Source organism: Bombina bombina, chromosome 1, assembly GCF_027579735.1.
Source record: "Bombina bombina isolate aBomBom1 chromosome 1, aBomBom1.pri, whole genome shotgun sequence".
In the NCBI taxonomy this organism is placed as follows: domain Eukaryota; kingdom Metazoa; phylum Chordata; class Amphibia; order Anura; family Bombinatoridae; genus Bombina; species Bombina bombina.
In genome coordinates, this window is record NC_069499.1 from 253,597,657 (window position 1) to 253,618,384 (window position 20,728).

Here is a 20,728-nt window from a genome sequence, read left to right on the forward strand (position 1 = left end):
TATTTTTTTTATTAAAAAGATAAATAACAACTTTACTACCCATTTCACAGCTTTGCATAACCAACATTGTTATATTAATATACTTTATAACTGTGGTGCAAGCTGCAGTCCCCACTTTAAGCTTAGATCGTGATGACTGCAGCTGGGAGCATAAGGCATCTACTTTTATATAGTAAGAGGCGCTGATCAACAATTCTTACAGAAAGGGACTCTGTAATGATTATCATTGTCTTCTATTTGCCAAAAACACTGGCAAAGCCATGCATGACTGCAGTTTTTGATCAAGGGGGACCCCAGATAGGCTTTACAACCATTTCTTATGACTGCAGTAGTTGTGTGTAAATAATTTCAGTGAGAAACCCAAAGTTTGCAAAAAAGTTAGCAATATTTTTTTCATATGATCGTATTTTATTGACACCAAATATACCAAAATGGGCTTAGATTAATACCTTGGATGGTCTACTTTAGAAATAGATTTAGTTTTGGTGGTTAATTTAAAGAATTTGGGCAGTTCTGCTATACAAAATGAGTTAGCCTATTGCACCATTTTAGACAGCAGAAAAAGACCTTAAAATGATAAAAAATTGTATTAAATATATTTATATTTGGTCTGAATCAGAGGATGCTAATGAAACACATTTTATGATTTTTTTTTTTCAACAGTTAGAAAGCTACAAGTTTTGTGGAATGTGATAATCTTTTTATGTATTTTGTTTAAATTTTTTGGGTAATTGTACAATAATTTCTGAATTCTGTGAATAAATAGCTATTTGAAACTTCCATCCCTCGAAAGCTAGGGGTCAATATAAAAGTGTTGGTTATGCAAAGCTGGGAAATAGTTAATAAAGGAATTATTTGTCGTTTTAAACAACAATTTTCGAGTAGACTGTCCCTTTAAATATGTGTGCGCTCCTCTTTATTGGTGTATGTTTTATTGATTATCGGATAACTATGAATATGGCTCGTTTGTGTAACTTTGCTTTTTATTCTTATTTCAGGAGTGCTTCATTAGATGTGGAACCCATCTACACATTTAGAGCCCATATGTAAGTGATCATAATTGTGTGATCTTGAAATAGGCATTTATACATTCTTAGAAGTATTATTACTGTAAATACTATTTGACCTCAGACATTTAAAATCCAATACAGCTTCACAACACTCACAGGCTATAACACTCTTCCTACAGTGGTCCAGTTCTGTCTCTGGTTGTTAGCAGTACTGGAGAGCACTGCTACAGTGGAGGCCTAGATGCAACACTTCAGTGGTGGAAAATGCCAAGCCCTAATGTGGATCCTTATGATACATATGGTAAGAAAAGCATTAGTAAAAAAAGTGTATGATTGCTTAGTTATTTCCAGCCCTCAAATATTCCTCATTTTGCTGAAATTCTCTTTTTTTTCTCAGTTGGCTGATCGACTAACTGCCACCTAATTACATTTTTTTTTAACAGAACCTTCTGTCTTAGCTGGCACATTACTTGGACATACAGATGCTGTATGGGATCTTTCTCATAGTGGCATTAAAGACCGCTTAATATCCTGCTCAGCTGACGGCACTGTCCGGTTATGGAGTCCGCCAGAAAGCTCCTCCTGTATTGGCACTTATAATGGAAACAGAGGTAAGATGATTTTCTTCTCTCTACACAAACATTTTATGGAGAGATTTGGAGGGATAGAACTAAATATTAATTTTTGTGCATAGTCTGTGTTTAACACCATTTTTCTCATTTACATTGTTGACATCAAGCCATAGATGAGTATTTTTTCATTTCTAACCATCTCCTTCTGTTCAGAACATGGCATTCCCACATCTGTGGATTTTATTGGCTGTGATCCTGCACATGCAGTCGCCTCTTTTACTAGTGGCTGCATTGTCCTTTATGACCTGGAGACCTCACAGTCCCTGCTACAGTTGTCTGCACCTTCCATGTCTGGTAAGTTTGATAAATTAGTGATGTGAGCTTTATTTAGAAAATATTGGCATTGTATAGGATTTTTTTTTCTTGGAGGGCTAATGGCAAAACTGTAGAGATACTGCCAAGTAAAAGAGGCAAACTGTACATCTAGATCATTTTCGTATAAACTATGATTTAGCTAGATAAATGCCAGTATCTACCTGGAAACCTAGTGGTTTGCCTGTGTTATTGTACAAGTGAAATTTGTAAACAAGATCTTCCCTGACTGTCTTGGAACATTAATTGAAAACTTCCTCTTTACTTCTCCTAACCAAATAAAAGTATCTGAAAGAAGACCAGTTAAAATGCATTGTAAGTTTGTGTTGTGGCGGGCACTATTAGATGGGAACAGCATTTTCTTTCATAAAGGTGTTGAGATTCCACGAGCCATAACATTTGGGTTTAAGCTCCCTCCACCATGAGGCAGGCAAAAATTACTCAATGCATCAAGAGCTTTAATCCTTCCCAATTCCTGATTCTCCTCAGTAATAATTTTGGCCTTCACAAAAGAAAAGGTGAATGGTGCATTGCTGCTTATGACTGAAAGGGGTACTCAAATTGTCTGTGAGGTCTGTTTATCTCCCTCAGAGAGCCGAGAAGGGATGCACAAGAGTACTTTGGCTGGTGAGTGTAAATCTTCTGCAGGCGTTGTTCACCTGCCTGCTACAGTAGTCACTAGGACTGGTCCTAAGTTAGCTACTGTTTTTGGCACTTCGACATACTTCCTAACAGAGATCCTGAGTTGGTGGCATCTAACTAGGATTAGGGCATTTCTGCAGGACAAAAGTGCAGCTGTGAGTGCATATAAGGTAAGTAGTTTTCTTACACTCATATGCCTCAGTCTTGGCTAGACACAGCTACAGGGCTGCTGCACAAAGCTAAAGGGGACTTCTTTTTATTGGGGCACTTTATTATGACATAGGGGATTGAGAGATTACCTACCTTTTAGCTAGGCAAAAGTTTTTCATGCAGGCAGTGGATATTTTGGAGGGCTCCAGTTTATTATTGCTGTGGCTCATAAAATTGTGATTGAGTGCTTGTGTATACTGATATTAATGCCTATGCGTGTGGGTGTTGTCTGAGGTTTTTATAGTTAGACTGCTGTCGGGAAAGCTTTTATATGCGCTCTGGACTCCCACACATCAGGAGCTTTTTTGGGGTTAGAAATCTCTGTTCTCAGCGGCAGGGTGCTCTTTTTTTCATATTCATATATGCGTATGTATGCGAGTTTGTGTGTGTATGTGTGTGTATATATATATATATATATATATATATATATATATATATATATATATATATATTTTTTTTTTTATTTTTTTTTACCTGATAAATTATTTTCTTTCTTGGTATTGAGAGTCCACAAATTCCTATTCTTACTTATGGCAAATACTTCTCCTGGCCACCAAGTGGAGGCAAAGACACCCCAAACAGAGCATTCAAATATATCTCCTACTTCCAAGCCAAGGATAAGAAAATGTAAAGAGGTGACAAATAGACTGCCGCCTCTACACTATATTCAGGGCGTGTTCGTGGACTTTCACTACCAAGAAAGAGAAAATAATTTATCAGGTAAGAAATTTTATATTTTCTTTATAATGTTAGTGAGAGTCCATGAATTGCTATTCTTACTTATGGGAAACTAATACCCAAGCTGGGGAGTCCAAAAAATTTAGGGTGTGATTAAAGGTAAGGCAGTCCCTAGTTGCTATGGACTTTCACTTGCAGAACCTTTCTCCCAAAGAAAGCCTCCACTGAGGTAAAAACATCAAACTGATAGTGAAAGTATGTAAGGATGACTAGGTAGCAACCTTTCAGATTTGTTCAACTGAAGCCTCCTTCTTGAAGGTCCAAGATGTAGACACTGCACAGGTAGATAGAGCTCTAACACTGGCTGGAGGCTGTTGACCCACCTCTCAGTAAGCCATACAAGAAAGCTAAAGAAACAGCAGTAGCCTTTTGGCCCCTGCGCTTACCAGAAAACAGAACAAACAGGTATGATGATTGACGAAATTTCCTTGGTAGCATGAAGATAAAACTTCAATGCTCTGACGACATGTAGATTATGTAATAACCTCTCCATGGAAAAGGTTGGTTTGGGACAAAGAGATGAAATAACAATTTCCTAGTTGATATAATTTGTTGAAACCACCTTAGGTAAAAACCCAGTCTTCGTCGGAAGAACATGCTTATCTTTATGGAATACCAGCTAAGGAGGATCACATTAGAGAGCAGATACGTCCGAAATGCTTTGTGCAGAGGAAATGGCCAGAATAAGCAGCACTTTCAAAGATAGCAAAGTAATATCAATAGAATGCATAGGTTAAAACAATGCCTGTTGTAAAACTCTAAGAACAAGATTAAGGCTCCATGGGGGAGCAATAGGTTTGAACTGGTCTAATTCTAGCTATAGCTTGAACAAACAATTGAACATCTTGAAAACGAGACAACTTCTAATGCAACAAAACTGAACGAGACCATATCAGGCCCTTAAGAGAACTAGCTTAAAGTCCTTTCTCCAGTCCTCCTTGTAAGAATTGAAAAATACGCAAAATCCAAGAAAATCCACCTTCCGCGCACCAAGAAAGATTAGCCTTCAATATGTTATGATATATACGTCTGGTTATAGGCTTACGTGTCTGAATCAGAGTATTAATCACAGTCTCAGAGAATCCTTTTGGAGCCAAAATCTGTTGTTCAATCTCCATGACGTCATCCTTAGAAAATCGAGATATTGGTAGAAAAACAGACCCTAAGCTAGAAGGTACGACCTCCAACTAAAGCAGGAGCCCTATCTACTTGTCCCTGGTGACAATCTACTTGTCCTGATTCGCAAAATAAAACACTATACAGTCCCTGGTTAGCAAACTTTTTTTTTTTTTTTTTTAAATTCAGGCACAGAATGTAGTTATTCTGTAATGGATAAAAATGACTGTAATCTATAATTGGGTATAGAACATTAACTCATAAAATCACTGTAAAGAAAAAAGATGGCATTGAAAAACCAGGGACACATAATTTAGAAAATTCAGTTATGGCCTATTAGGAACAAAACATAATTTATGTAACAACTTACCTGATAAATTCATTTCTTTCATATTGGCAAGAATCCATGAGCTAGTGACGTATGGGATATACAATCCTACCAGGAGGGGCAAAGTTTCCCAAACCTCAAAATGCCTATAAATACACCCCTCACCACACCCACATCTTCAGTTTAACGAATAGCCAAGTAGTGGGGTGAAAAACGAAGGAGTAAAATGTATCAACAAAGGAATTTGGAAATAATTGTGCTTTATACAAAAAATCATAACCATCATAAAAAGGGTGGGTCTCATGGACTCTTGCCAATATGAAAGAAATGAATTTATTATGTTCTCTTTCATGTAATTGGCAAGAGTCCATGAGCTAGTGACGTATGGGATAGAAATACCCAAGATGTGGAACTCCACACAAGAGTCACTAGAGAGGGAGGGATAAAATAATAAAATCAATTTTCAACTGAGAAAATTAAATCCACAACCAATAAAATAAGATTTTCTCATAAATGAAAGAAAAAACTTAAAACATAAGCAGAGGAATCTAACTGAAACAGTTGCCTGAAGAACTTTTCTACCAAAAACTGCTTTTGCAGAAGCAAATACATCAAAACTGTAGAATTTAGTAAATGTATGCAAAGAAGTTGCTGCTTTGCAAATCTGATCAACTGAAGATTCTTTCTTAAAGGCCCACGACGTGGAAACTGATCTAGTAGAATGAGCTGTAATTCTCTGAGGCAGGGCCTGACCTGACTCCAAATAAGCCTGATGAATCAAAAGCTTTAACCAAGATGCCAAGGAAATGGCAGAAGCCTTCTGACCTTTCCTAGAACCAGAAAAGATAAAAAATAGACTAGAAGTCTTCCTGAAATATTTAACTTCAACATAATATTTCAAAACTCTTACCACATCCAAAAAATAAATAGAAAAATTGAGGAGCAGGCACTAGATATAGTCAAGTTAGGAATATATAGATATATAATCCGGTGCTAACCCTAAAATCATACATACAATTAAATGATTGGTAAAGAGACCAAAAAAGGTATAGGGTTTTAAATAGCACTCATTCCTAATTATGTAATTTAAAAATTGAATTTTGAATAAAGTTCAAGTTAAAACAAGGAAACACCTTGAAAAAGTACCCATACATAAAACTGAACACCTAGCCCCCCTGTTTCCTGGCCGATAGCAGCTCCCTCGGCTTCAGGTGTCAGGGACTAGGGACAGTATAAAACCAACAATTAGTGCACCAAACTGTGCTTACTGAGAGCACAAACGCGTTTCGGCTTTGTTATTCAGCCTTTTTCAATGTGATAAGTCAAGCCGAGGCCCGGGTGCCACCCTCTTTAATAGTGCTTGTTTATAGGTTCTTAACCACACAATGCACATCTTAAATAAGATGCAAAATATCTCTATAAAAGAACAGTCTATCTTAATAACATGTGATGTAGAGTCTCTCTATACGAGCATTAAAACTGACTGGGGCATCAAAGCTGTAGCTGATTTTCTAGAAAAAGATACCAATATGGATCCAGCAACGAAAGAATTTATCATCAAATTGCTAAAATTTGTGCTTACACATAACTACTTTGTGTTTGATGATAAGTTTTTCTTACAAGTCTGTGGCACCGCAATGGGCACATCTTGCGCGCCAACATATGCCAATATATACCTGGGCTGGTGGGAAGAGATGATAGTGTTCAATGACAACATGAACCAATATACTCAATTCATCACTGGTCCAGGTATATAGATGACATTCTCCTTATATGGGAAGGATTCATCAAATTACTTAACACTAATCCCTTTGGATTATACTTGACACATAGTGAAAGTTCTAACAATGTTGAATTCTTGGACTTGACAATTTCTAAAAGCAATGATACACATACATACACACACACTTCCCGGCCACTTTATTGGGTACACCTTGCTAGAAGATGGGTACACTGTGGTCATAAAGGGGTGGACATGGTCAGCAACAATACTCAGGTAGGCTGTGGTGTTTAAACCATGCGCAATTGGTAATAAGGGGTCCAAAAAATATTTCTCTTGTAAGGTGTATCCAGTCCACGGATCATCCATTACTTGTGGGATATTCTCCTTCCCAACAGGAAGTTGCAAGAGGACACCCACAGCAGAGCTGCTACATAGCTCCTCCCCTAACTGCCATACCCAGTCATTCTCTTGCAACTCTCAACAAAGATGGAGGTAGTAAGAGGAGAGTGGTAAAATATAGTTAGTTTTTTCTTCAATCAAAAGTTTGTTATTTTCAAATAGTACCGGAGTTGTACTATTTTATCTCAGGCAGTATTTAGAAGAAGAATCTGCCTGCGTTTTCTATGATCTTAGCAGCTTGTAACTAAGATCCACTGCTGTTCTCACATATGTCTGAGGAGTGAGGTAACTTCAGAGGGAGAATGGCATGCAGGTTATCCTGCTATTGAGGTATGTGCAGTTTTAAGTTTTTCTAGGGACTAGAAAATGCTGCTGGTACCTGATTAATGTAAGTTAAGCCTAAAAACAGTGATTTAATAGCGACTTGTATCAGGCTTACTACCAGAGATATATACTCTGATAATATGACAATATAAAACGTTTGCTGGCATGTTTAATCGTTTTTATATATGCTTTGGTGATAAAACTTATTGAGGCTTTCCACTGTTGTAGTATGAGTGGGAGGGGCCTATTTTAGAGCTTTTTTTGCGCAGTTAAAATTACAGACAGACATTCAGCTTCCCTCAGCAGTCCCCTGCATGCTATAGGACATCTCTGAAGGGCTCTAAAGGCTTCAAAAGTCATTTGAGGAAGGTAGGGCCACAGCTGAGCTGTGGAAGTTGTTGTGACTGTTTAAAAAATGTTTATTTCGTTTTTTTTATCCGTTTTTTGCATTAAGGGGTTAATCATCCATTTGCAAGTGGGTGCAATGCTCTGCTAACCTATTACATACACTGTAAAAGTTTTGTTTGATTTACTGCCTTTTTTCACTGTTTTTCAAATTTTGACAATTTGTTTCTCTTAAAGGCACAGTACCGTTTTTTATATTTGCTTGTTAACTTGATTTAAAGTGTTTTCCAAGCTTGCTAGTCTCATTGCTAGTCTGTACAAACATGTCTGACATAGAGGAAACTCCTTGTTCATTATGTTTAAAAGCCATGGTGGAACCCCATATGAGAATGTGTACTAAATGTATTGATTTCACTTTAAACAATAAATATCAGCTTTTGTCTTTAAAAAATTTATCACCAGAGGATTCTGACGAGGGGGAAGTTATGCCGACTAACTCTCCCCACGTGTCAGACCCTTTGACTCCCGCTCAAGGGACTCACGCTCAAGGGACTCACGCTCAAATGGCGCCAAGTACATCAAGGACGCCCATAGCGATTACTTTACAAGACATGGCGGCAGTCATGGATAATACACTGTCAGCGGTATTAGCCAGACTACCTGAATTTAGAGGAAAGCGTGATAGCTCTGGAGTTAGGCGTAATACAGAGCATACAGACGCTTTAAGAGCCATGTCTGATACTGCCTCACAATATGCAGAAGCTGAGGAAGGAGAGCTTCAGTCTGTGGGTGATATCTCTGACTCAGGGAAACCGGATTCTGATATTTCTACTTTTAAATTTAAGCTTGAGAACCTCCGTGTTTTGCTTGGGAGGTTTTAGCTGCTCTGAATGACTGTGACACAATTGCAGTGCCAGAGAAATTGTGTAGACTGGATAAATACTTTGCAGTGCCGGTGTGTACTGAGGTTTTTCCAATACCTAAAAGGTTTACAGAAATTATTAATAAAGAGTGGGATAGACCCGGTGTGCCGTTTTCCCCCCCTCCTATTTTTAGAAAAATGTTTCCCATAGACGCCACCACACGGGACTTATGGCAGACGGTCCCTAACGGGACTTATGGCAGACGGTCCCTAAGGTGGAGGGAGCAGTTTCTACTTTAGCAAAGCGTACTACTATCCCTGTCGAGGACAGTTGTGCTTTTTCAGATCCTATGGATAAAAAGTTAGAGGGTTACCTTAAGAAAATGTTTATTCAACAAGGTTTTATCCTGCAGCCCCTTGCATGCATTGCTCCTGTCACTGCTGCTGCGGCGTTCTGGTTTGAGTCTCTGGAAGAGGCTTTACAGACAACGACTCCATTGGAGGACATACTTAACAAGCTTAGAGCACTTAAGCTAGCTAATTCTTTTGTTTCCGATGCCATTGTTCATTTGACTAAACTAAGAATTCTGGATTTGCCATCCAGGCGCGTAGGGCGCTATGGCTTAAATCTTGGTCAGCTGACGTGACTTCAAAGTCTAAACTACTTAACATTCCCTTCAAGGGGCAGACCCTATTCGGGCCTGGTTTGAAGGAAATTATTGCTGACATTACTGGAGGTAAAGGTCATGCCCTTCCTCAGGACAGGTCCAAATCAAGGGCCAAACAGTCTAATTTTCGTGCCTTTCGAAACTTCAAGGCAAGTGCAGCATCAACATCCTCTGCTACAAAACAAGAGGAAACTTTTGCTCAGTCCAAGACGGCCTGGAAACCTAACCAGTCTTGGAACAAAGGCAAGCAGGTCAAAAAGCCTGCTGCTGCCTCTAAGACAGCATGAAGGAATGGACCCCTATCCGGTAACGGATCTAGTAGGGGGCAGACTTTCTCTCTTCGCCCAGGCGTGGGCAAGAGATGTTCAGGATCCCTGGGCGTTGGAGATTATATCTCAGGGGTATCTTCTGGACTTCAAGGCTTCTCCTCCACAATGGAGATTTCACCTTTCACGATTATCTGTCAACCAGATAAAGAAAGAGGCATTCTTACACTGTGTGCAAGACCTCCTAGTTATGGGAGTGATCATCCAGTTCCAAAGGAGGGACAGGGATTTTACTCAAATCTGTTTGTGGTTCCCAAAAAAGAGGGACCCTTCAGACCAATCTTGGATCTAAAGATCTTAAATAAATTCCTCAGAGTTCCATCATTCAAAATGGAAACTATTCGGACCATCCTACCTATGACCCAGGAGGGTCAATATATGACTACGGTGGATCTAAAGGATGCTTACCTTCACATTCCGATACACAAAGCTCATCATCGGTTCCTAAGGTTTGCCTTTCTGGACAGGCATTACCAGTTTGTGGCTCTTCCCTTCGGGTTAGCTACAGCCCCAAGAATTTTTACAAAGGTTCTGGGGTCGCTTCTGGCGGTCCTAAGGCTGCGGGGCATAGCAGTAGCCCCTTATCTAGACGACATCCTGATACAGGTGTCAAATTTCCAAATTGCCAAGTCCCATACGGACATAGTTCTGGCATTTCTGAGGTCGCACGGGTGGAAAGTGAACGAGGAAAAGAGTTCTCTGTCTCCACTCACAAGAGTCTCCTTCCTAGGGACTCTGATAGATTCTGCAGAAATGAAAATTTACCTGATGGAGTCCAGGTTATCAAAACTTCTAAACTCTTGCCGTGTTCTCCATTCTATTCCGCGCCCTTCGGTGGCTCAGTGCATGGAGGTAATCGGCTTAATGGTAGCGGCAATGGACATAGTTCCGTTTGCGCGCCTACATCTCAGACCGCTGCAACTATGCATGCTCAGTCAGTGGAATGGGGATTACACAGATTTGTCCCCTCTACTAAATCTGGATCAAGAGACCAGAGATTCTCTTCTCTGGTGGCTATCTCGGGTCCATCTGTCCAAAGGTATGACCTTTCGCAGGCCAGATTGGACAATTGTAACGACAGATGCCAGCCTTCTAGGTTGGGGTGCAGTCTGGAACTCCCTGAAGGCTCAGGTATCGTGGACTCAGGAGGAGAAACTCCTCCCAATAAATTTTCTGGAATTGAGGGCAATATTCAATGCTCTTCAGGCTTGGCCTCAGTTAACAACCCTGAGGTTCATCAGATTTCAGTCAGACAACATCACGACTGTGGCTTACATCAACCATCAAGGGGGAACAAGTAGTTCCTTAGCGATGTTAGAAGTCTCCAAAATAATTCGCTGGGCAGAGAAACACTCTTGCTACCTATCAGCGATCCATATCCCAGGTGTAGAGAACTGGGAGGCGGATTTTCTAAGTCGTCAGACTTTTCATCCGGGGGAGTGGGAACTCTATCCGGAGGTGTTTGCTCAATTGATTCATCGTTGGGGCAAACCAGAACTGGATCTCATGGCGTCTCGCCAGAACGCCAAGCTTCCTTATTACGGATTCAGGTCCAGGGACCCGGAAGCAACGCTGATAGATGCTCTAGCAGTGCCTTGGTCTTTCAACCTGGCTTACGTGTTTCCACCGTTTCCTCTGCTCCCTCGACTGATTGCCAAAATCAAGCAGGAGAGAGCATCAGTGATTTTGATAGCGCCTGCGTGGCCACGCAGGACCTGGTATGCAGACCTAGTGGACGTGTCATCCTTTCCACCTTGGACTCTGCCTTTTTTAGACGAGACCTTCTACTTCAAGGTCCTTTCAATCATCCAAATCTAATTTCTCTGAGACTGACTGCATGGAGATTGAACGCTTGATTTTATCAAAGCGTGGCTTCTCCGAGTCTGTCATTGATACCTTAATACAGGCACGAAAGCCTGTTACCAGGAAAATCTATCATAAGATATGGCGTAAATATCTTTATTGGTGTGAATCCAAGAGTTACTCATGGAGTAAGGTTAGGATTCCCAGGATATTATCTTTTCTCCAAGAGGGTTTGGAGAAAGGATTATCAGCTAGTTCTTTGAAGGGACAGATCTCTGCACTGTCTATTCTTTTGCACAAGCGTCTGGCGGATGTTCCAGACGTTCAGGCGTTTTGTCAGGCCTTGGTTAGAATCAAGCCTGTGTTTAAACCTGTTGCTCCCCCATGGAGCTTAAATTTGGTTCTTAAAGTTCTTCAAGGGGTTCCATTTGAACCTCTTCATTCCATAGATTTCAAGCTTTTATCTTGGAAAGTTCTTTTTTTGATGGCTATTTCCTCGGCTCGTAGAGTCTCCGAGTTATCTGCTTTACAATGTGATTCTCTTTATCTGATCTTCCATGCAGATAAGGTAGTTCTGCGTACAAAACCTGGGTTTTTGCCTAAAGTGGTATCTACTAAGAATATCAATCAAGAGATTGTTGTTCCATCATTGTGTCCTAATCCTTCTTCAAAGAAGGAACGTCTTTTACATAATCTTGACGTGGGTCGTGCTTTAAAGTTTTACTTACAAGCTGCTAAAGATTTTCGTCAAACATCTGCTTTGTTTGTTGTTTACTCTGGACAGAGAAGAGGTCAAAAGGCTTCGGCAACCTCTCTTTCTTTTTGGCTAAGAAGCATAATCCGCTTAGCCTATGAGACTGCTGGACAGCAGCCTCCTGAAAGGATTACAGCTCATTCTACTAGAGCTGTGGCTTCCACTTGCGCCTTTAAAAATGAGGCTTCTGTTGAACAGATTTGCAAGGCGGCGACTTGGTCTTCGCTTCATACTTTTTCTAAATTCTACAAATTTGATACTTTTGCTTCTTCGGAGGCTATTTTTGGGAGAAAGGTTTTACAGGCGGTGGTACCTTCCGTTTAAGTACCTGCCTTGTCCCTCCCTTCATCCGTGTACTTTAGCTTTGTTATTGGTATCCCACAAGTAATGGATGATCCGTGGACTGGATACACCACAAGAAAAATAAATTTATCAGGTAAGCATAAATTGTGTTTTTTGTGCATCTGAGGGTGAAATTTCGGATTCAGGCAGTATAATTCCTTCTACTGATGCTGAAGTTGTGTCCTTCAGATTTAAGCTGGAACACCTCCGCTTGTTACTTAAGGAGGTTTTGGCTACCTTGGATGACTGATACTACTATCGTTGTTAACCCTAAGAAGTCTAGTAAGCTGAACAAGTATTTTGATGTTCCCTCTGCGGTGGAGGTTTTTCCGGTTCCAGACCATGCTTCTGAGATTATTGTACAGGAATGGGAGAGACCTGGTATTCCTTTTTCTCCATCTCCTATTAAAGAAAATGTATGTTCACCAAGGTCTTCAATGGTAGCCTGCGGTGTGTATTGCTACTGTTACCAGCGCTGCAGCTTACTGGTTTGATGCTTTGTCTGATTCTATTCAGACAGATACTCCTCTTGAGGAGATCCAGGACAGGATTAAGGCTCTTAAGGTTAGCCAATTGCTTTTTTTTTGGATGCTTCCTTACAGCTCATTAAACTGAGAGCAAATATGTCTGGTTTTGCGGTTCTAGCTCACAGAGCCCTTTGGTTAAAATCCTGGTCTGCAGATGTTTCTTCTAAATCTAAGTTATTAGCTATTCCCTACAAGGGTAAGACCTTGTTTGTGCCTGGTTTGGCTGAATTTTTTCAGATATCACAGGAGGAAAGGGATTTTTTCTTCCCCAGTATAAGAAGAGTAAGCAGAAAGGGCGTCAGAGTAATTTCCATTTCTTTCATATCTTTAAAGGTAAACCCCCCGCTTCCTCTTTCAAGCAGGAAACTATCCAAGTCTTCCTGGAAGTCTGGTCAGTCTTGGAACAAGGGGAAACAGTCTAAGAAGCCTGCGGCTTTCTCCAAGTCAGCATGAAGGGTCGGCCCCCGATCCAGTAACGGATCTAGTAGGGGGCAGGCTTTCTCAATTTGCTCAGGCTTGGATATGAGATGTCCCAGACCTGTGGGCCGTGGAAATTGTATCTCAGGGGTACAAGATAGAATTCACGACTTTTCCTCCCAGAGGTAGGTTTCTTCTCTCAAGATTATCTGTAGACCAGATAAAGAGAGAGGCGTTCTTAAATTGCATCAAGGATCTTTTTGCCCTGAGAGTTATAGTTCCAGTTCCTCTGCAGGAACAGGGTCTGGGATTTTATTCAAATCTGTTTGTGGTTTCCAAGAAAGAGGGGACATTCAGACATATTTTAGACCTAAAGTGTTTAAACAAGTTCCTCAGTGTACTGTCCTTCAAGATGCAGACTATACGTTCCATTCTTCCTTTGATTCAAGAGGGTCAGTTTATGACAACCATAGACTTAAAGGATGTGTACCTTCATTTTCCTATTCACCGGGTTCATCACAAGTTTCTAAGGTTTGCTTTCTTAGACAATCATTTCCAGTTTGTGGCTCTTCCTTTCGGCATTGCCACAGCTCCCAGAATTTTCTCAAAGGTCCTGGGGGCTCTTTTGGCAGTGATCCGGTCTTGGGCATTGCTGTTGCGCCTTATCTGGACTACATTCTGGTTCAGACGCCATCTTTTCAACAAGCAAACTTTCAAACAGGGATCTTGTTGTCTTTTCTTCGATCCCATGGTTGGAAGGTAAATCTGGGAAAGAGTTCTCTAATTCCAGCCACAAGAGTAGTGTTTTTAGGTCATAATAGACTCCCTACTAATGAATATATTTCTGACAGAGGTCAGAAAAACAAAGATCTTCGACTCTTGTCTTGTCCTTCAGTCCTCTCTTCGCCTTCAGTGGCTCTATGTATGGAGGTAATTGGTCTGATGGTAGCTTCCATGAACATCATTCCGTTTGCTCGGTTCCATCTCAGACCTCTGCAGTTATGCATGTTAAGGCAATTGAATGGGGACTATGCAGATCTGTCTCCTCAAATAGTTCTGGATCAGGCGACAAGGGACTCTCTTCTGTGGTGGTTGTCTCAGGATCACCTCTCCCAGGGAACTTGCTTTCGCAGACCTTCCTGGTTGATCGTGACCATCGATGCCAGCCTTCTAGGTTGGGGAGCAATTTGTGGGTCATTGAAGACTCAGGGTCTTTAGACTCGGGAGAAACCGGTTCTCTCTATAAACATTCTAGAACTGTGAGCGATTTTCAATGCTCTACTGGCCTGGCCTCAGCTAGCCTTAGCCCGGTTTATCAGGTTCCAGTCGGACAACTTCACTTCGGTGGCGTACATCAACCACCAGGGGTTCCTTGGCCATGTCAGAGTTGGCCCGATTAATCCAGTGTGGGGAGTCTCACAACTTTTCTTTCTGAGATCCACATCCCAGGAGTGGACAATTGGGAGGCGGATTTTCTGAGCCAACAGACCTTTAATCCGGGGAATGTGGGAACTCCATCCGGAAGTATTTTCCAGTTTAATCCTCAATTGGGGGCAGCCAGAACTGGATCTCATGGCTTCTCTGCATAATGCTAAGCTTCTGAGGTAGGGCTCGAGGTCAAGGGCTCCACAGGCTTTCTTGATAGATGCTCTGGCGGGTTACTTGGAATTTCAGTCTAGCATACATATTTCCTCCTTTCGCTCTCCTGCCAAGAGTCATTGCTCGGATCAAGCATTAGAGGGTGTTGGTGATTCTCATAGCGCCAGCGTGGCCTCGCAGGATCTGGTATGAAGATCTAGTGGAAATGACGTCTCTACCTCCTTGGAGACTCCCTCTGAGGAAGGACCTTCTACTTCAGGGTCCTTTTTTTCATCCAAACCTCGTTTCTCTGAAGCTGACTGCTTGGAGATTGAACGCTTGATTTTATCTAAGCGTGGGTTTTCAGAGTCGGTCATTGAGACCATGATTCAGGCCCGTAAGCCTGTGACAAGAAAGATTTACTATAAGATATGGCGTAAATATCTGTATTGGTGTGAATCCAGAGGCTACTCTTGGAGTAGAGTCAGGATTCCTAGGATTTTGTCTTTTCTCCAGGAGGGTCTGGAGAAGGGTTTGTCAGCTAGTACTCTGAAAAGTCAGATTTCTACGTTGTATATTTTGTTGCATAAGCGTTTGGCGGATGCGCCAGACGTGCAATCTTTTTGTCAGGCTTTGGTTAGGATTAGGCCTGTGTTTAAGCCCGTTACTCCTCCCTGGAGTCTTAACCTTGTTCTTAGAGTTTTACAGCGGGCTCTGTTTGAACCTATGCATTCCTTAGATATCAAGATGTTATCTTGGAAGGTTTTGTTTCTTGTTGCTATTTCTTCTGCTAGGAGAGTTTCGGAACTCTCGGCTCTGCAGTTTGATTCTCCTTATCTTACTTTTCATTCTGATAAGGTGGTTTTATGTACTAAATTAGGTTTCCTACTTAAGGTTGTTTCAATCAAGAATATTTATCAGGAGATTGTGGTTTCTTCTTTGTATCCTAATTCTTCTTCTAAGGAGCATTTATTGCACAACCTAGATGTTGTGAATGCATTGAAGTTCCAGCTTCAGATGACGAAGGACTTTCGTCAGTCTTCTGCTTTGTTTGTTTTTCTGGGAAGCGCAAGAGTCAGAAAGCTACGGCTACTTCTCTTTGGCTAAGGAGTATTATTCGTTTGATCTATGAGACTGCTGGACAGCAACCTCCTGAGAGAATCACTGCTCATTCCACGAGGGCTGTTTCTTCTTCCTGGACATTTAAAAATGAAGCTTCTGTGGAACAGTTTTGCAAGGCTGCAATTTGGTCCTCTTTGCATACTTTTTCAAAGTTTTATAAATTTGATACTTTTGCCTCAGCTGAGGCTTCTTTTGGGAGAAGGGTTCTTCAAGCGGTGGTGCCTTCTGTTTAGGTCTACTTGTCTTGTCCCTCCCTTATCTGTGTCCTCTAGCTTTGGTATTGATTCCTATTAGTACGTGATGATTCCGTGGACTCACCATATCCGGAATGAAATACATTTATGTTGAAATATTTTTTATTTGGTTACTACAATAATAAAACAATACAACAATCTTCGCATTGCTCCTTTTGTACATAAAGTTACTTATAATAGTTGCTACTATATAAAACTTGTCAAGGTTACAGGTTACATAAGTTTCATAACATTATATTTTCATGCATCTGATATCCTGCATAAACCCCTTCCTCCATGTACTTGTAGTTGCGATCCTGTATTAACTCTCCCTCCTACCCCTCCCACCCACTGATACCCCCCCTCCCTACCAGAAGGTGCCATTCTTATTCTCACAGACCCAAAAGGCCTCTCGGGGTAACCATGCCCCCTTATCTCCTCTTTTCCCTCTTATGTGAGAAAGAAAAACAAAAGGGAAAAAAAAAAAATCTCCCGACCATGACCCAGGTCCATTCTGATAATCAAACAGCTTGTTATGCTTTTCCCATTTCTTCCAAGTAGCTCCCAGCCCTTAACATCCAATAGAACCAAGTTTTCTGAAACTGATCTGGCTGACCCTGTGACCGTGCAGCTAATTCTGACAGTGTGTACGTCTCCTTGATTTTCCCTACCACTTCCTGCCATGAAGGTGCTCCCACCTTCCAATGTCTGGCTATACATATTCTTAAACACGTGCATAATATTCTAATAAATCTATTAATTGCCATGTTAAATGGCTCCACCTTTCCGTGTAATAAAGCCTGTGTCATAGTGAGATTCACTCTCTCCTCCAACATTTTGCTTATTAGTTTGGATAGTTTCCCCCACAGAGGTTGGACTTCTCGACACTCCCACCACATATGTTTGTATGTGCCCCTTTCTCTACAACCCCTGTAACACTCACCATTCAATCCTGTGGAAAAGTGAGCAGTCCTCTCTGGTGTCAAGTACCATCTAAACATTACCTTTATGCAATTTTCCCTCATGTCTGCGCTAATCAGGCCTTTATAAGAGTTCAGCATCAATTCATTCCACTCCTCCGCCCCCCACTGGTCCATTGTATCCCTTTCCCTCTTTTCTGTCATTATTAATTCGGTTTCACGTTTAGCCTTTTGAATTAAGACATATATCCTAGAAATCAATTTTTTTCCTCTATTAGGGCTCATTATCATTCTCTCCAGTTCTGTTAGCTGCTGGTCTTGTTTATGGGACATGTATGCTGCTATGGCTGAGCTGATTTGTAGATACATAAACCAATGTAACTGTTCTGGTAGTATTTGGTCTCTAATCGAGTTAAACGTAAGCATTTTAGTACCTGTCAGAAAGTCTGCCACTCTGTACAACCCCTTGTTTGCCCATTTGTCTACTGTTTTCCTTAAATCCTTTAGAAGTAAAAATCTAACCGGTCTTAGAACAGATTCAGGCCACTCATACCCATCTTTGTCGTAATTTTCTCCCACATCCTTACTGCCTCTGATGTTATAGGTGACCTATATTCCCCCGACTTCATACATCCCTCAGGTTCCCATAGAATATCTGCCACTCTTGAGCTATCCATTATCTCCGCCTCTACCTGCGGCCACACCAACTGGTTGGATTGTTTTCCCAGTATAACTGTCTGTGCCAACCTAGCGGCTTGGTAGTACTCTACTACGTTTGGGGCTCCCACTACCCCCACTTGTCTGTGCTGTGTTAACAACTTAGAGGCTATTCTCGGTCTCCCATCCCCTCTCAAAAATGTCAGCACCTCAGCTTGTAATGTTACTAGGTCTGGCAAAGGTATGCTAATCAGTACAGCCCTAAACATATACATTTAGTCTTGGAAGCACATTCATTTTTATGGACACCAGTCTACCATACCATGAAAAATTACATTTTCTCCATCTCTGAAGATCATTTCTGATCGCATTAATTATTGGGATGTAATTTAATTTATATAAATCCGCCACATTATCTCCTATCTTGACCCCCAAATATGTGATATGGCTATTCGCCCAGGTGAGTGCAAAATTTAATTCAATTGTTTTCTTGGCATGTGAAGGTAAATTAATCGCAAGTGCCTCGCATTTGTCGGAATTTATTTTGTAGCCCGAAACCTCCGAGTATTCTTCCAATACCTTATATAGGTAGGGAGCTTAGTGGCTTAGTGATTGTCAGTAAGACGTCATCCGCAAATAGCATCACTTTATACTCGGAGGCCCTTATCTGTACTCCCGCAATTTCCCTCACGTTCCTGATACTCGCTGCTAGCGGCTCTATACAGATTGCGAATATCAACGGCGACAACGGGCAGCCCTGCCGTGTCCCATTCTTGATTTCTATGTGTCTTGATAAATATCCCGCTGCCCCCACCACCGCCGTCGGATTTGAATAAATACTTCCCAATGCTTGCATAAATGCCCCGTTGAAGCCCATGACCGTTAGGACTTGAAACATGAACTTCCAGTCTACCCTTTTTCCGCGTCTAGTGACAGGAGTAGAGCTGGAGTTTCTGTTGCCTTCAAATAATCTAGCAAAGTAAGCGTTCTTCTAACATTTAAACAAACACTTTGAAAGCGCCAAACACGTATATCCTAGAAAGCTACTGAATAAGCAAAATCTTAAAAATATTTCAAAACATACAAGCATATATAAAATGCAGATAAATTCCAATGGTATTAAAACATGCGATACAATTTAAAATGGATAAGTGATAAGGAAAATCTTCCTACTTTATTGCAGGTAGTGTCTCTTTAAATGCTTATGTAGCAATGTCCAAAAGTAAAAGTGATTCTCTTTTTCCTTATACAGCTCCTTCTAAATCACTGGTGTGATAGCGATGAGGTAGAAACTAAAAAAAGAAAAACATGGAGCGCAAGGAAGAAAACAGAGAAAAAATCATAGTGCAGTATGTCTGGATAAAAATAACAATTTATTAATAACAAAAAACAAGCTCACAAACAAACCCTCAAACAGTATGAGGTATGTGACAGCGTATTGTATAAATTATGCTATACAATCTCACAATGTCCTGTTTCTCCCTCCTGGCTAACCTGGCTGTGACCGTCCAGTCTCAGTATTGCTTGCAGGAAGTCAGGATACAGGATATTGGTTACAGTCCTTCAAACAAAAGTTTCCCTCATGCGGTAGGTCAACCCGTGTAGCTGGCAACGGATTCTCCTGACCTAGAGGGATTACAACGTAACTCAACGTGTGGGCATGGCTTTACGCGTTTCGCGGGACTCCTCCCGCTTCGTCAGAGGCTTATGCCCACTCCTTGTATTCCCCTTTTTATACTGTGACTCCTGTAGACAATAGTGCGGTTCAGCAATCCCATAACCTGTCACATCAGCTTATGCAGGGGAATATGATGAAAGTCTTTATTCTATGTATGCGGTTAATTAACTTTGTCCATGTTTGAAAATTTGTTTAATCCTTAAAACAAACATTACCTACTTATATCTAGACATAAATTAATTTGTATACAAACACATTAAAATAATACAATAATAAACTCACACAAGGAATATGAAATACCAATTCATATATATATATATATATAGATAGATAGATTTGATAGATACTCAAATATCATGCAAACAATCTAAACAATAATAAATAAACATATATGAAGATATATGTAAAAATATAATTTAAATATAAATTAAAATTTAAAAAATGCATTCACTACTTTTTTAATTGTTAAAACCTGATACATTACCATCATTAAATACATTATCAAAATATTATTACTAAAAAAAAATAATTATTCAGAAAAATGATCATTTCATAAATGTTAAAAGGCTTCAAACAATTAATTCCTCATAGTTGATTAATATGCATATCCACTATTCTTCTATAAATGCTGCTAGATCAATGTCTCTATTGAGACCCACTGGTTCCATAGTTCCCAACTTGTGGATCCAGTAGGTCTCACATTGCCTGAGTTTGAGCAACTTATTCCCCCCCCCCCCCCCCCCAATCTCATTCTTTACACATTCAATAGCCCTAATACTTAGCCCTGTCCTATCTTTATTGTGTACTTCAGGAAAATGAGCCGACAACTCATGTGTCGTCAACCCATTTTCTATGTTCCTCAAATGTTCACTAAACCTTATCTTCACGGGGCGTTTAGTACGTCCTATGTAAAGCCTATTACATGTACATTTCAACATATACACTACGTACTTGGTTTTGCAATTCATTAGGTCTTTAATTTTAAATGCAAATTCATTTCCTTCTTCTCCAAAGTTTTTATTATTTTTGTCTATATGTTCACAACAAGTACAACCTGCTCTT

The 20,728-nt window shown here is 40.5% G+C and overlaps 1 protein-coding gene across 2 annotated transcripts in view; it reads left to right on the forward strand.

Annotated features, from left to right (window-relative positions):
- Positions 1–20,728, forward strand: part of STRN3 (striatin 3) — a 532,215-nt gene that overhangs the window by 484,851 nt on the left and 26,636 nt on the right. For both annotated transcript variants that reach the window (XM_053697936.1, XM_053697935.1), the window contains 4 exons: positions 999–1,046; positions 1,190–1,311; positions 1,454–1,621; positions 1,796–1,936. In XM_053697936.1, coding sequence (XP_053553911.1) covers positions 999–1,046; positions 1,190–1,311; positions 1,454–1,621; positions 1,796–1,936 — 479 coding nt within the window. The remainder of the gene's footprint in view (positions 1–998; positions 1,047–1,189; positions 1,312–1,453; positions 1,622–1,795; positions 1,937–20,728) is intronic.